Consider the following 16,207-nt stretch of genomic DNA (forward strand, 5'->3'; position numbering starts at 1 on the left):
ATATGATGATAGTTGATATTCTAGATACAATAGTTTGTGGGCAAATATTTAAAAACTCAGTATTCTGGTAGTAGACCTCACTGGTAATGTAACAAATGGGAAACGTTTAAGCTTCATACATAAATTGAGGAAAATGTAGTAGAACTATGTAAACATTGTTATAGGGGCATTACCGTCTTATGCATTTAAAGTTCTTTGTGCTATTTGTAGTGAGGTATTTATTTTATAGACAAGAGCATGTGGAATGAGCAGTTACGATTTATAGTGGAAAGAAAATGTTGAGGTAGATGCTGAATAGATGTTTGAAAGTTGAGTAATACATACACAAGTCACCATATGGATAGTAGCAGACAATGCTTATTTCAGATACACAAAGAATCTTTACATGCTGCTGCACTTATTATACCTGCTCAGCCTGTATAAGAGTGCACATGCTCCTGAGGCCTGTGCTTTAACTAGTCGTTGTGTTAGGAAAGCCTGCAATGCTGCTGTCTAGGCTGTATTTCTGTTTTTTATTAGTGAAGCTTACTGAACCTCATTCTACTATCCAAAAGCCAAAGCGATAGTTATGATAAAGGTAAAAAAGTATAGGGACACTACCGATTGCATTGAGGAGCACAGGTTGCAAAAGGAAATCAATAGTGCAAATGGATTGGGTAGTATTCCAGGAGTGCAGACTTTCTTTCCAAAAACACAACTGGTTTGGAACAGGCAGCAGCATTTTAGGCTCCTCCTCACCCAGAACAGGTACCCCAAGGGCATCAGCAGTGTAAATGCGCCTCACACACACAAAAGTGTTACATGTATGCATTGATGTCAGTATACGTTTGGTAGGTTGCACATCTCAGAGATTAAATCAGTGTTGCTGTCTTTGTCCATTTGTGTACATTCAATGGTTGAAGTGGTTGTTAAGACAGGGGATAAATGACTTCAGGAACATCAGGTAATTTCTTTCCTGCCCTACAAACCTTACAGTGTGTGACTGACTCTGTCATAGACCTACTTGCACACAATACATAAGTACTCTAGTGAACTACACCATAAAAGTACAGTGCTCATATATTGTTAATCCAGATTGGTATCCCAACATTCTCTGTTTGTTTTAAATAGCAGTAGAATATTGTATGAACTCATTTAGTCATGTTGGCTGGTCAACCAAAAACCATAGTTTCCTGGAAATGTTTTCCTGGTCCAGAAAATAGAAAGCAGCTGCATAACACAAAGACAACAGGGCACCCCTTTGTATGTGGCCCTATCTGACTGTTGGACCAATCAAACTGTGTTTACAAATTCAAAACTCCAATAGTCAGGAAAAGCATATGCACTCAACCTGTTGCTATTGAACGTGTTGAATGACAATTCAAAAAAATATATACTGTTCTCTATATACATTAGATTAGTTCCAAACAATAGATAAAGCTGTCTATCAGACCTAAAATTGAGGGCAAATAATACATTTTTCTGCAAAGTTCTGAAACTATTATGGTAAAATATATTCAGTGAAGAAACATATTTTTTGTGATCTGTTCTGAAGGGTAACCTGTCAAATATTCCAGTATTCTGTGGGCTGACACAGTATCTAGGAACATTATTTCCTGGGAGGCTCCTCCGTAAAGGTGGAGGAGCGTCGCCCCACTGCCCGCAGATGATAAATAAAACTATAATAACACACTGTTATTAATGTTTCATTTATCTCTGTCGGAGTTACTTACGTCACACAGAAGGGGTGGGACCAGGCTGGGGCAGGGAAGAGTAGTGTGCACTTATAAGTGCGCATGTGTGTTTATCTGGACGACACACATGTCCACTTATGTTTACCCAATCCAACTGTATTTTTTTAAAGCCAAGTTGGAGAAACTCGACAGGCTCCCAGGCATCATATGAGCGGCAAACAAGGCCGCTCACACTAATTCTGGCACTGCTCTCACGCTGAAGAGCAGCACCAGAATTGGGTGCGGAGCCTGTCCTGGGAGGACCTGGCATAGTAGTTAGGGCTGAACAGTCCAGCCCGAACTGCTAAGCCAGGTCCTCCCTTAACCCGAAACAAGCATCCTGGGACTAGTTTTGGGGTATCACTCTTCATCAGCCAAGTACTTTTTGCTGGTTTGCGTTATTTTTTCTTACAAACCAACACAAATACAATTTTGCGTTTGTTTGTAAGTCCCCAAAAAGATTTTGCATAGGTCTGCGTTAAAAAAAGTAACAGAAACCCGACGCAAAACCTTTCTAAATCTGGACCTGAGTTCTGTTCCCCAAGCCTGATTAGACTGCGGATCATTCCGCCCCCTAAGCCCTGAAATCAGCTATTGCCTCCCAGCCCATTTTGCGTTTCCCATTGCCCCCAAACAGCAATCCTGCATGTAACAGAACCAGCTCATTATTTGGTATTCCTATAAGAAATAATTGTAAAGCACATCGTACGGAAAAGGAAATATGGTCAATGTTTAAGTTTTAGAACCATTGAAGTCATCAATTTAAAATGTTGACATTTGACATGATGTGAAATAATCCGGTAACAAGGAGATAAAATAAGAGGATCTAGTACTTACCCCGCTAAACCACCAAAGATCTCTGTGACGTAAGAATAATCACCACCTGATTTGGGGATCGTTACCCCAAGTTCAGCATAACATAAAGATCCAAGGGCAGAAATCCCCCCTCCAAGAACCCAAACAATCAAAGCTAGTCCAACTGAGCCAGTGTGTTCAAGAACTCCTTTGGGTGAAATAAATATTCCGGAACCAATAATATTACCTGCAAGAAAGGAGAGGATAGGGAAATGTTATAGAGGCAATATGAAAGCAGATTTACAGCAGCTACCATTGTTAAGCACCAACACAATAGAGGTGATGGTACACCCATGAGGTTAGACTACATGCTGCTCTGTTAAATGCCTCTCTAATATTATTATTAAAAACTTGTGGTTTTATCTCAACAGTAGAGTGTGATGCAACAAGGAATAAATGAATTTTGTGCACAGCTATTTTTTGATTTGTGTAATATAGGATGATGAGTCTTTCTTACTCTATTTAACATGTGCAATGTATATATTTTACATCAAAGAAACAGGTTTGCTTCATAGTTTAGGAGCACAAATAACCTAGGCACCATGCACATGTTTGTGACTGCAGAACTCTTGGATCATGAAAAACAGGCTTTGTGACTTTGTGACTGCAGATGAGCATTTTATGTACAGAACCCCTTGTAGGAATCAAAAAAGTATTTTGGACCCAGACAACGTTTTTTCCATTCCAATGGAATATATCAATTAATAGTTATCGTGGTTGCAAATCATTGATCAGCTACAGATATCTCAAAGTCGTTGGTATCTGATTCCCAAATGGGAAGTTATCCTGTTGTAAGAAATGTGGTTGTTGGTTGACTGGGTGTGAACCCTGGTCAAGCAGCAACCGCAATATTTTTCAGGCTGAGGTACAAACCACCCATAAATTAACCTGTGCTCAACCCTCTGGCAGCCTAGCACAGAGCAGTCAGCCTTAACTTAGAGGCAATGTGTAAAATATCTGTGCAACACTTCAAAAAGTAATAAAGTGATATAATCACCATACAAAAAGATTCCCACACCAAGTTGGAAAAATACAGATTTTGTTAATAAATAAAACAAGACCAAAACAACAAACATCCAGTCAGTAGGGCGCCAGGACGCTCCTTTGCTGGAGCAGCTGTGCGCACAATAAATACCTATAACATAACATAACATAACATAACATAACATAACATAACATAACATAACATAACATAACATAACATAACAGTAGAACTGGAGATCTACAATTTTAAAGATTTTACTGAAAATAGTGCCAAAATGGTCAAAGCACCAGCTGTGGATATCTTGTCCCAATGACCTAGGACAAAGACACACGTTCAGGCTGACTGTGATGGAATGTGGGCCAGTGATATGGATCCGGTAAGACCTCAAAGCCTGGTTTGTGAAGCATTGTTAAGATTCACGTTGAAGATGTGTTGCACAGCTGAAGTGATGCATCGGTTCCCAGTTGTGGGGAGGCTGTGCTGCAAGGTCCTCCACCATCATCGACGATTCCATCCATGAGGGCTTGTGATGCGAAGTCCGGTGTTGAGAACGCATCACACAGTCGGGGTGATGCATTGGTTCAGGAGAACAGCGAGTCTGCGATGTTTAGCCTGGTGTCATCGCTGAGGTTGTCGTCAACAAAGGATGTGAGGGCTTGTGCCGAGGATGTGTTGTAGAGCTGTAGTTCCAAAGAGGCTGTAGAGGCAATTTGGGTCTTTGCAGTGGGTCCAATCCACATAGCAAAAGAGATGTGTTGGGTTTGTTCTAGGTTGCGCCGCGCAGCAGAGGAGATGCATTTGTTCCACTGGATCCACAGAGGATGGCAGAGCACTTTTGGCCCACTTCCAAGGATCCAGGACTGAGGTGGAACCACTTGGCAGGACAGACTCACAGATGACAGAGTCTAGGTGCTGGGGTCAAGGTGGTTGGAGCCTTTCGTACCTGAGGCTCAAGTAACGCATCTAGCACACTAGCCCTTTGAGTCACTCTGGTGTTTCTGGTTTCAACAGATGCAGGTCCATTCCTTTTCGCCGAGGCAGGAGGGCAGCAGGTCAGCAATGCAGGACAGCCGTTCCTTCAGAGGAGCAGTCAGCAAAATGATAGTGCTTTAATCAGCACACCAGTCCTTCTTCCTAGCAGAGTATCCACAGTTTCAGAAGTGTACTAAAGATTTGATGTCTGTTGTCCAGTATTTATTCCCAGTTGAGCCTTTGAAATGTGGAGAAGCATCTAGAGGTATGCCTTTGAATTGCCCTGTCCTCCTGGCCCTGGCAGAAGACTGACTACAGGGGGTATACAGTCCTTTCTGTGGCAGCAGGACACAGCCTATTTAAGTATAAATGAGGCTGTGCCCAACTCCTTCCTCCAATACAGCCAGTTATAGCCCATCCATGTACACCAAAGCTCCCTATTGTGTGTGACTGATTATGAGGAATACACAACGCCCAACTGTCAACTACACCTAGTCATGTGACCCAGAGACAAGCTGCAGACACCAAATGGCTAAGGCAAGAAAATGCCACTTTTCTAAAAGTGGCATTTTCAAAATAGTAATTTAAAATCTGACTTCACCTTAAGTTAGGATTTTTCATTACAATTCCACAGACACCAACCATGAACTGGCTACTTGTTCCCATTTGGAAATTACAGCTTGTTAAATGTAATAAGGTAACTTTGATAATATCCTATGGGAGAGGTAGGCCTTGCAGTAGTGAAAAATGAATGTAAGAGTTTTTCACTACCAGGGCATGTAACACTTAAGAGCACATGTCTCTTTAAAAACATTGCAAACTGACACCTGGGCTGTCCAGGGCCTACCCTAGGAGTGTCTTATCTGTATTACAAATGATAGTTTGGGCACTACAAAAGGTTTATATTTCCAGGTTGAAAAGGCAGTTTAAAACTGTCCATACAGACTGAAATGGCAGGCCTGATGCCTATTTAAAGTGCTACTTAAAGGGATGACACAATCAGTGCTGCAGGCCCTATGCTAGCATTTAATTTACAGGCCAAGGGCACAGGTAGTGTCAGTTTAAAAGGAATTTACAACAAACTGAATTATTCAAAATGGATAGAAACTAATTCTACCATGTTTTAAGGAGAGAGCACAAGCACTTTAGCACTGGTTAACAGTGGTAAAGTGCACAGAGTCGCAAGTACAGCAAAAACAAATGATGGGGGGAACCACACCAAGAATGCCGGGTCTAAATCATTTGAACAGTTTCTCCTTTGGAAATTCTGTTGGGCAACCTAGGGAAGAGCAGGCAGTAGACCAAGGGACCACTACTTGCTCACCCTGATGTGGCCCCAAACGGGAAGCATTTTTTTAAAAAGCTGCTCCTGAGAATATAATCTGTCAAATCTCCCACTAAACAGTCCTTTCCCACCTTCAATACACAATCGGGTCTATCATTTTCATTATATGAAGTTGTTGAGTCTATCCAGCAGAGGATAGGTATCAATGTTTTTGGCCCTCAGTTTTCTACAAATGAAAGCATGCCATTTGCCTTGGTAGTGGTTGACTATCACTTAAAGTGGATCTCTTATTAGTTCATACATATAAGAACTAAACATCTATAATGTAATAGAGTTTTTGAAGGAGATGTTTCATTGAAAAGGCTTTCCAACATTATTTGTCGCCTATAATAGTGTGCAGTTTAAATCTTGTCAGATGGACTCCTTTTTAAATGAGTTAGAGGTCAAGCACTTGACCACAGTATTACAGTGGCATGGTGACGTGTGAACTGAATGCTTAAAGAAACCATGCAGCTAGCTCTTCCTTCTGATTTGAACGTGCAGGAAACGATTGCTGAAAGGATCTGGGCTACCATAATATTCAGCTAACACAACATTGTTTATTATTATTTTCCACCTTTCCTCTGTTACTGCTGAGTCTGGCTTGATCACCGAGAGACATTGTGTGCTGCCAATCTCTTGATTGAATAATCTTTGTTAATCATCCAAGCAGGTGTGCCTGGAGCAAAAATTATACTGAGGAGGAGAATACAACCCTGTAACACAGAAATGTACAACTGATAATTTGAAATATGGGTGATGAAATGTCAGTCTTTAACAATATGTACCATGAGCTCTGGCTGCATTAACTCACTTTCCTCTTGCTAGGTTAGGTGCCCGGAAAAATTCACTCTGCATTCAAAATTCTAGCTGTAAGCACCTCTAGTTCTTGCATTTCATTTTCCCATATTGCACATGAACTTTTAATAACTTCATTTTCAAATATTCCGAATGAACTTTTAAAAATGACTGCAGATTTGCATATGTTGTTTGAGAGAGAATACAGCGTTACAGCCAGAGTAGTAGACTTTGAAACGGGGGAACCACTTTCGAGTATCGGCGTCACCTCAACATCTTGTAGTTCTTGGCAAATCACCTAGGGCCACATGCATCAAACTTAGGAATTGCGATTCCGAAATTGCGATTCTTAAAAATCGCAATTTAGGAATCACAATTCCTTATGCTTGTAGGAATCAGAAAAAAATGTGCAACTCCTACATGTTCCTTATTTGCGACTCGTAAATTGCGAATCGCAAATAAGGAATGGCTTCTCATATATTTCTTATGGGCCTAGATGCCGATAGGAATCAATGGGAATTGCATGCACAATTTGCAAGTACCAAATAGGTACTCGCAAATTGTGTATGCAATTTCAAAAGTGTAATGGTGCCAAAAGGACAGCCTGATGCACCCCTGAAAGTGCAATTAAAAAACATGTTGCACACACACATGCCCCAAGGGCATGTAAATGCACTTTTGTGCATTTTTTAATGTTTTCCCAAATTACCATCAACTTTAGGTTGATGGTAATTTGCATTTCTTAAAAGCGAAATCGCAAAAAAAAAATGTTGTTGCATTGCATTTAGGGAATTGCAATTTGTGATTCTCTAAATGCAATTGCAATTTAAGTAGTCACAAATTTTGTGATTACCTAAATAGCGATTATTGCATTTGGGATGATGCAGCCCAAATTCAAAAATTGCTGTTGCAAAGGGGCATATTCTATGTACCTGCCCCTTTGCTACCGCAAAAAACTGTGATGCATGTGCCCCATAATCTCCCCGTGCCTACAAAAATGAATTGAATCTGAATTTCTGTAGTGTAACTGGTGCTCATGATGTAAAGCATTCCAATACCTTTGGTTTAAGTTTGCGCTATGTAAATTTGCAAAACAGAAATAACTTAAAAAAACAAGCATTGGCCAAGCCATTACATCTGGCATTGGCCACCAGTCATTTGGCAATTATTGTTTTGTTTTGTAATGGTTTTTACAAAACGGTATTGTCCAAGAAGCTGATGGGCTCACATTACATCTAAACAAAAACACAACAGCTGTGGGCAAAAATATTTGTGAAAAAATGGAAATGGAAAACAGAAAGAAAGAGGGATCGAAAAGCAAGAAGGTAAACAAGTAAGAAAATAAGAAGGGAAAGAAAGAACGACAGAAAGAAAGGAAAATGAAAGAAGAAAAAATGAAAGGATAAAAAGAAAAAAGAAGGAACAAGAGGAAAGAAGCCAAAAAGAAAGAAGAAAAAGAAGGCAAGAAAGAGGGAAAGGTGGAAAGAAAGATGGAAAGAAAAAAGGAAACAAGGAAATAAAAAGAAAGAAGGGGAGAAAGAGGATTTACAATATAAAATATTGAATACTAAAAAAAAATTGCACCCGACAAATCTTTAAATAATGTTTAAATAACACTATTACAATTGTAGTGCAAATTAAAAACCATTAAGTGTGGCTTTCCTCCTAGGCAAAGTTAATTAATAAAGAACCATTGGTGAAAGGATGTCCAGGAACGCTACAATATTGTATTGTGCTGTTGTAAAAGCAATTTACAACAGCACTTGAATGGGACAGGAACTGATATAGCTGGAATGTGCCCTGTGCTCACTTCAAGTGCGCCCTACTGTCACACCAAGCAACACCAGCAAGCACTAAAGGGAACTCCTTGTGTGCGGATGCCCACCTTGCGAAAGAGAAAATGCAGTCACTCGAGGTGACTTTTACCAGAGGCTTAAGTAGGCTGCACTATTGCCCTTTCCGGTATACTGTAGTGGGCATAAACAAAATAGGAAAGGCACAACAACAGAAAAATGGGTGAAGAGAGGTGGCTGAACGCTTCTATAAATAAGTATATTATGCATATTATTTTAGTAAAATCAAAAGGTCTTGGCTAACGCCAGTCCTAGAAATGTTGCGAAGCTCTGTCATTGGTATCTCGTGATTAACACACCTGCCAGGACAATGCAACAATAAACTTATTTAGAAAGAACCGTAAAACATTTGAAACACTTTAAAGATACTGACGTCGTTGGCAGAAAGCAAATAAGGTTTTCAAATGTTTAAATATGCTTATTGCTAATAGCTCCAAAGAGTTTTTGGCAGTTGTTTACGTACAAACTGTTTTACTAAGTTAATACGTTCTTGGAAGTATCATGGCGCACTTTGGACCTGGCGACTCGCGTCATGAATAAAAGATTGGCTAACAACATAGAGAACAGACCAGTGAATACACAAGCTGGAAGGGGCCTGCCCACGGGCCTCGCAGTGCCATGGGTTTCCCACAGGAGACTAAACTCGGTGTTGTCTGTAAACCTTGTAAACGACTTTTTGAAGCAAACTGTAAACTCATTAAAAATAGCACAGAATTAGAGAAATTGGATTAACAACGCAGGCACGCCGAGTAAAAAGGATCCGTTTTGCAAACGAGCAGCATAATTTGTCCCAGTTTTCTTTGCTAGAAGACAATCTTTCGAGTATTCAGCAAAGCTCCTATTATACAGCAAAAGGCTTTTAGCTCAGTGGCACGAGGTCAAACCAACACCCCCTGCCACATTTCCAGCTTTCCCTTCCCCAGGCAACCACACTGAGAAATGATGTCGTTGTTTTAAGAGCTTCCTGCTTACCATGCAGGCCTGCAGCCAGACATTCAGACTTCTGGGGCCTGAAAGAGATGGGGACAAAGGAACACCATATCACCGTGAAATGCTCTGGTGACTTATTTTGTCCAATCCTGCCCTCTTTGGACTTGCAGACTCCGGCTCTATGATATGGCGTCCACTTTGGTTGGCAGTGGATAAAAAGATTGTGCTAGTTCACAGAAATGCGTCGTTAATGCTGAACCGATTGCGCCTTTATCCTTCAGAGGCCCTTCTTTTGCGTTGACAGTCGATGCATAATCCACCTATTTAGTGCAAGCTATAGGGGTTAGGGTTTTAGGTCGACGAGAGTAGAGCTTTCTAGAAGCATCGGATGTCACTGAAAGTTTGTCTGTAGCTGGCTGTGAATTTGTATTGGTTTGGTCCCATGTACAAAGTATGTTTCTGAGGTGCCAGCGACGACCTGGAAACCAGTGACCCGGCGAGGGTAGTCGAAGCAGTGCTGTCACTGCATTCCTATTTTTTTTATTAACATAAATGTGTAAATTGGAGACAAAGGCACAAGCATACATTCATGAAGAAACACATGCACTAAAAAATATACAGACATCTGCACAAGTCAGACAGCCATGTACTAAGCCAAACAGCTGTGATTAAACACAGGTAGCCATATGCTAATGCAAGCACCTGCGAGCGCTGACTGCCATTCAAACAAGCATTTGCAATGCAATAGGTCTCGCATTTGCGAGAGTTTAAGCTATTGGCATTGTAAATGACAATATTATGCGCACAACGTGACATTCACCCTTCTCCGTTTCTGACATTTTTCTTCCCGCTATACCCAAGAACTCTCACAGTCAGAGCATGTTGTGTAGGCATAGCCTTTTATTTCACATCAAACCAGGTAATTCTTCACAGACCAATAGGAGAAAAACATCCTGTTTGGATATATAAAATTATTCATAGCATCATGCTTTACCCGCCTCAACCTGTCAAAGGCATTAAGTACTTCAGGCATGACATTACTTAAACTTCAATTTTGGCTGTACACTTTAGTGGCAACAACATGTCAAAGGCAGTAAGAAAATTAGGCACAACATTACACCTGCACTTGAGCTTGGCCTTACATGGAACTTGTCCGACTCATCCCGCCAAGCTCTCCACTCAGCTGCGCACATAGTGCCGGCAGGCCCCAAGTCGCACAGCAAACAGTTGCATTACTTAAAATCTAGGGCACCGCATAACACACCGGCCCACCGGGGTGCCTGAACAAAGGCAGCCTCCCCAAGGTTCTACTCAGTCCATACGTTGCTGGTTAGGACAGTAGAGGCCAGGACCACTGGCGTGTTGGTCCTCCTTTTCTGCCTACCCTCAGCAGAAGTGGAACCTACCCCCTCCTGTTATGCTATGTTAGGTTACCTTGTTTTTGTATAGCGCAAATCACCACTGGTCTCTAAGCGCTTTCCAGAGGAAACAGAACACCCTGCCACTAAGAGCTCCTCACAGCCTGACCATTATATTGCGGGGAATGTCTTTCTAAACAGATGAGTTTTCAAATGTTTTCTGAAAGACAGGAGCCCTGGGTCTCCTTGCAGGAAGGCGGGAAGCTCATTCCAGAGCTGAGGGAGAAGGACCGAGAGAGCTTTACCTCCTCTGGTCTTAAGTTTGAATCTTGATGACGTCAAATTCACAGCTTTGGAGGAGTGTAGGGCTCTGCCTGGGACGTACCTCACCAGTCGATCCTTGATATATTTGGGGGCCTCCCCCTAGTTGGCCTTATGGGCTACACAAAGACATTTAAACTGCACCCGATATTCAATAGGCAGCCAGTATAGTTTGTGCAGCAAAGGAGTGGCACAAGTTCTTCTCGGAAGAGAGAAGATGAGCCTAGCCGCATCATTCTGGACTACCTGCAATTTCCTGATGAGTTTTCTTGAAAGGCCCAGGTAGAGGGAATTACCGTAGTCCAGCGGGGCTATGACAGTGGCAGACACAATGGATTGATGCGCTGGGACTGAAAGAATAGGTACCAATTCCCGCAATTGGCGGAGTAGGCCAATGCAGGTGCCAACCACCGAGGTAACTTGGGGGGCCATAGACAACTCAGAGTCAATTTTTAGGCCCAGGCTCTTCACTACTTTCCCAGGAGTAGGTGCCTCACCCAGTTCTGGGGGCCAGAAAAGCTCACACCAGGGATTGTTGGGAGTATCGATGATAAGTACCTCTGTTTTACCAGGGTTAACCTTCAAAGAGTTATTGGCCATCCAGTTAACCGTGAACCTAAGAAGTTTTTTGACTGAGTCTTGGGTTTGGCTTGTATTATCCAGTTGAACCAAGAGTTGCGTGTCGTCCGCATAATTAAATACTTGACAGTCTCTCTGCATTAGCTCAGCTACCAGAGGCTCCAAGTAAATATTGAAGAGAAGGGGAGACAGTGCTGAACCCTGGACTGGCCCTAGATAATTGGTCTCCTATTTGCACTCTCTGCGAGCTACCAGTTAGAAAGGAGGTTAACCATTTAAGCGCTTGCCCCCTGATCCCAAGATTCGACACCCGGTCTAGCAAGATGGCGTGGCTGACCATGTGGAATGCTGCAGACAGGTCCAGGAGAATCAGGGTGCATGGTTGTTTATTGTCTGCTCTGATTCTCAGATCATCCACCACTGACGCCATAACTAGCTCAGGGCTGTGTTGTGGTCTAAAGCCTGCCTGTCTAGGATGAAGTAGCTTGAACTCTTCCAGATAGCTCACAAGCGTTTTCAAGACCTGTTTCTTCAGAACCTTTGCTAAAAAAGGGAGCTGGGAGATAGGTCTATAGTTTTTCAAAGTTTTTATATCAGCCCCTGCTTTCTTCAGGAGAGGAATAACTCTAGCTTCCTTCATATTCGCCGGTAGATAACCTGAGTGCAACGACTCATTTAGAAGATCTAGCATCAGCTCTTCCAAACCAGGCAAGGCCATTTGAAAGAACCTAGATGGGCACGGGTCGATTCTAGAGCCATATTTAACCTGATTTGCTGTGGCCGTGAGGCTCTCCGCATCAAAGCGGGGAAAGCTCATTAAGGTGCCACTCCATTGTGGGGGGCTCAGAGGGTCCTTAATGCTGGTATCATTTGGGGTAGTGGTAATCTCTAGATGATACCTTTTGGAGAAAGAACTCCTGGAGCTGGTCACAATTGGGAAGATCGTTTACTTGAGTCTTGCTCCCTCTCAGAATAAGTTCCTTCAAAATCAGGAAAATCTCTTTTTGTTTGTTTACTGCGTTGCCTAGTCTATCCTCCTCGTAAAAGGATGCCTTCTTTCGGAGAATATAGGATTTATATTCAATCATGAGACTATTATAAGCGTCAAAGTCCGCTGGCTTATTATTTAGTCTCCACCTCCTCTCTGCCCAAAGGAGAAGCCGTTTTTTCTCCCTTAGAGTAGTATCAAACCAGGGAGCTCCCTTACCACTGTCTCTGACCCTCTCTAGTCGTTCAGGTGCAAGTGTATTGATGGCCGACTGAAGGCAGGAGATTAACGCAATACTTTTATCATCTAAATTGCCTTTACCCATGACAGGAAGTGGCATAGAGCGCAGTGTGGAGACTAGGGGGTCCGCTTCCACTTTTTTCCAGGATCTGATCTTCTTCCACAGGGGAGTGGTCGATAGTGGAGGATGACCGCACAGGACCCAGCATCTTAGCAGGTAATGATCAGACCAAGCACATGGGCTAATATCTGTTATCTCAATGTTGGGCAGCGAGGACCAGATCAGATCGAGGGTATGACCTTTCATATGAGTAGGGCCCTTGACCAGTTGTGATAGATCTAGAGAGGTCAAATTTGTTTCAAATCCCGCTTCTGTCTTGTCTCTGGGTATCTTGTCCCAATGATAATTGAAGTCCCCAACTATTACCAGATGTTTGTATCTTGAGCTAAGATCTGTTAGGAGCTCTAAGAATGGTTCATTAAAATCTGGAAAGCATTTGGGGGACGGTAAACTACCAGTAACGCAAGGCAAGCGGATTTCAAGGTAATTTTTATTCCTAAAAGTTCCGCCATATCGCAATTCTCAGCGATAATCTGAGCCACAACAAGACACTTTTTAAATATGAATGCGATGCCACCGCCCCTTGAATCGCCAGGTCGGTTGTACCATAGCCCGTCATATTCAATTGGAAGCGCTGCCAAAATATCCGGGGTCGATGAATCACCTAGCCATGTTTCCGTGAGGGCTAAGATGTCAATGTTCCCGTCCAAAAGGAGAGACAGCACTTCCAGATGATGTTTCTGCAGGGTGCGTGTGTTAAGCAGTGCTAGCCTAAGGCCATTGATCTTATTTACATTTAGGGGGCCTTGCTTTGTTATAGGTCCCTTCCCTTCAAGTTACAGTCCATCGGTAACGATTCATTCCGTAGCCTGGCTAGCACATTGGCCCCTAATAGTTCAGTGTCTGTTCTTAGTAAATGTAATTGTTCAATAGTATAAACAAAATGTACGCCATGGGTCCTGGTCCCTGGGCCCGGCAGGGCGCGTACGGGCGCAGACGGGCTCGCTAGTGGCGCGCCCGCTGCACGCGAGCGCTGCGCGCTTGCATCCCTTCTCCTTAAGTAGGGAAATTGCAAGCCTAGCGCGCTGACTGGGAGACCTCTGAGGGCTCCGAGTCCCCACCCCACACCCAAGATGGCGGACAGAGACCGAGAGAGGCTGAAAGTCGCCAAAATGGTGAGTCAGTGAAACATAATTTTTAAATGCAGGCAATGCGGGGGATGCAAGTGAATGTCTCAGGAGGAAAATAAAAACGCTATTTGAACCACACTCTTTTTAAAAATATCGTTGCAGTAGGGTTAATAAAAGATAGGGTCCATCCAGATGCTGATCTTCCCTTTTTGTGCACCCCACTTTGTTGTTAACTGTCAGTGCTGCGCCACAGGGTGTTAAGCTACCCGGTGGACTCGCCCCCCCCCCCCCTCGGCAGTGACAGTGCTCCCCAATACTCAGAACTTGCGTTATCCCTCGTTCTGAAAAACGTCCCCAGGATGCACTCAATCAAAACAGCTTCAATAATATTTTCAATATTTAGATTCAATTTTAATTGTGTTTATTCACACATGTTAGTCTTAATTTTTTCATTTTGCCATAACATCAAACAAAAATTTCTGCCCAATGCATTTTGGGCTTGAGCTCTTCTTCAGGGGTCTTAATATTCTGCAATTGTAAATTAACAACAGTATTACCAAAAGGAGTGCTGGTACTATCTGATTTACACAATTCAGACATTGTAACCACATAAAGTGCGGTGTTATTCTATGTTGCCGTGGGTATACCTTCCTCCTATTTATGACTTGGTTAATGTGAAAGGAATTGAGGGAAAGGGTAAAGAAACAGGTACTTTAACAAACTTCCCCAAGTGTTCGTATGTCATGTACTAAATCATGCGAATTGTACCTCAAAGTGAATGAAATGTGGAAAAGTGAAAAACGGAGTCTAGTTACTTTAAACTGGTGACAAAGATAAGAAGTGCCCACGAGGCGTGGGTTAATGACGTGCAACTTATATAGAAAAAGTGATCGGAGTGTGCAAGTTGAAAAACCAAGACGCGCTACGTTGTACTAGTGACAAAAATAAGAAGTGCCCATGAGGTAAGCGTGAATGACAATGTGTCAATCTAAAATTACTCACACGAGTTTTAGGATGCGTACGTGCATTCCCCATACACTGGGAAAAGTAAACAAAGATTTGAGCATCCAACGTTTCAAAACGTTATAAAGTTAACTGGCTGTATGGAAAAAAGTAAAAGTAGATTAGAAGCGAGAAGGTATCGTGTTTGAAAAGGGGGCGCTATGCACCCATATCGACGAAAAGCTTACCCCAGGTGGTGTGGCGTTATCCATGCTTTTTTGGCGTTTGTTTGCCATTAACATCCAATGGGTATTTAAATTCTATCATTTCCGCCCGATCGTATCACGTGTCAGTGTAAACAGAGTAAAAAAGACTCATGCAGCTTAGCGTGATGAAAGAAAAAAGGAAAAAAGAACAATGACGGTAAACATCCGCCCGATTGTATCACATGCCAGTGTAAACAGAGTGAAAAGACTCATGCAGCTTAGCGTGCTGAAAGTAAAAGGACTATGACAGTAAATACGTCCCGAGTGTCACATTACTATGAATTTAAAAGAATTTAAGAGAAATATCTCAGTGGACAATGAAAGTTGATAACGGTGAAATACTGTTGAAGGAAATAAAGTGCAATGTATTAAAAAATATATTTATATAAAAAAAAACGAGTAAATCGTGTGCGAAAAAAAAGCAGCTGTGGGGTACCCGCAAAATGCGTCTCAAGCGACTTATTCATGGTACAAGAAATTACGAGGGATTATAAGCAAGGTTTCACTTAAACATATTAGATGGTGATGTCAAATTCAAATATCTATCAGCTACTGTACGTGTCTGCAATGTCTTTATCAAATAAAGGGGAACAAGAACTAAAAACCATTTACATTGATCCTCCTGTGTAATGAAACTCTGGGTATTTCCGAGGTTACCAATTCATCTAAGAATACAAAGCATTCTATCAGCACATCCTACATTGCAGATCTAGAATTAACATGGTTTCTATATTACCCCAACTGTGTGGATAGAAGAATTTATTCAGGTTTCTAAGAATTGAAGACTTAAAGAAAACAATTTAAATCAATGCGTTCATTAAGTCCAAGCGGATGTGCGGTGTTCAAAAAGTTTATCCAATGTACTTCCCTTCTTAGTAAGTGTTGGGTATTGT

General features: G+C 42.1%; 1 protein-coding gene across 1 annotated transcript in view; it reads right to left on the reverse strand.

The window, feature by feature from the left end:
• SLC7A10 (solute carrier family 7 member 10) overlaps window positions 1-16,207 on the reverse strand; it is a 521,979-nt gene that overhangs the window by 275,231 nt on the left and 230,541 nt on the right. Inside the window, exon 2 of the mRNA XM_086945141.1 lies at window positions 2,550-2,754. Within this exon, the coding sequence (XP_086801267.1) occupies window positions 2,550-2,754 (205 nt within the window). The remainder of the gene's footprint in view (window positions 1-2,549; window positions 2,755-16,207) is intronic.

Source organism: Lissotriton vulgaris, chromosome 12 (genome assembly GCF_964263255.1).
Source record: "Lissotriton vulgaris chromosome 12, aLisVul1.2, whole genome shotgun sequence".
Taxonomy (NCBI): Eukaryota; Metazoa; Chordata; class Amphibia; order Caudata; family Salamandridae; genus Lissotriton; species Lissotriton vulgaris.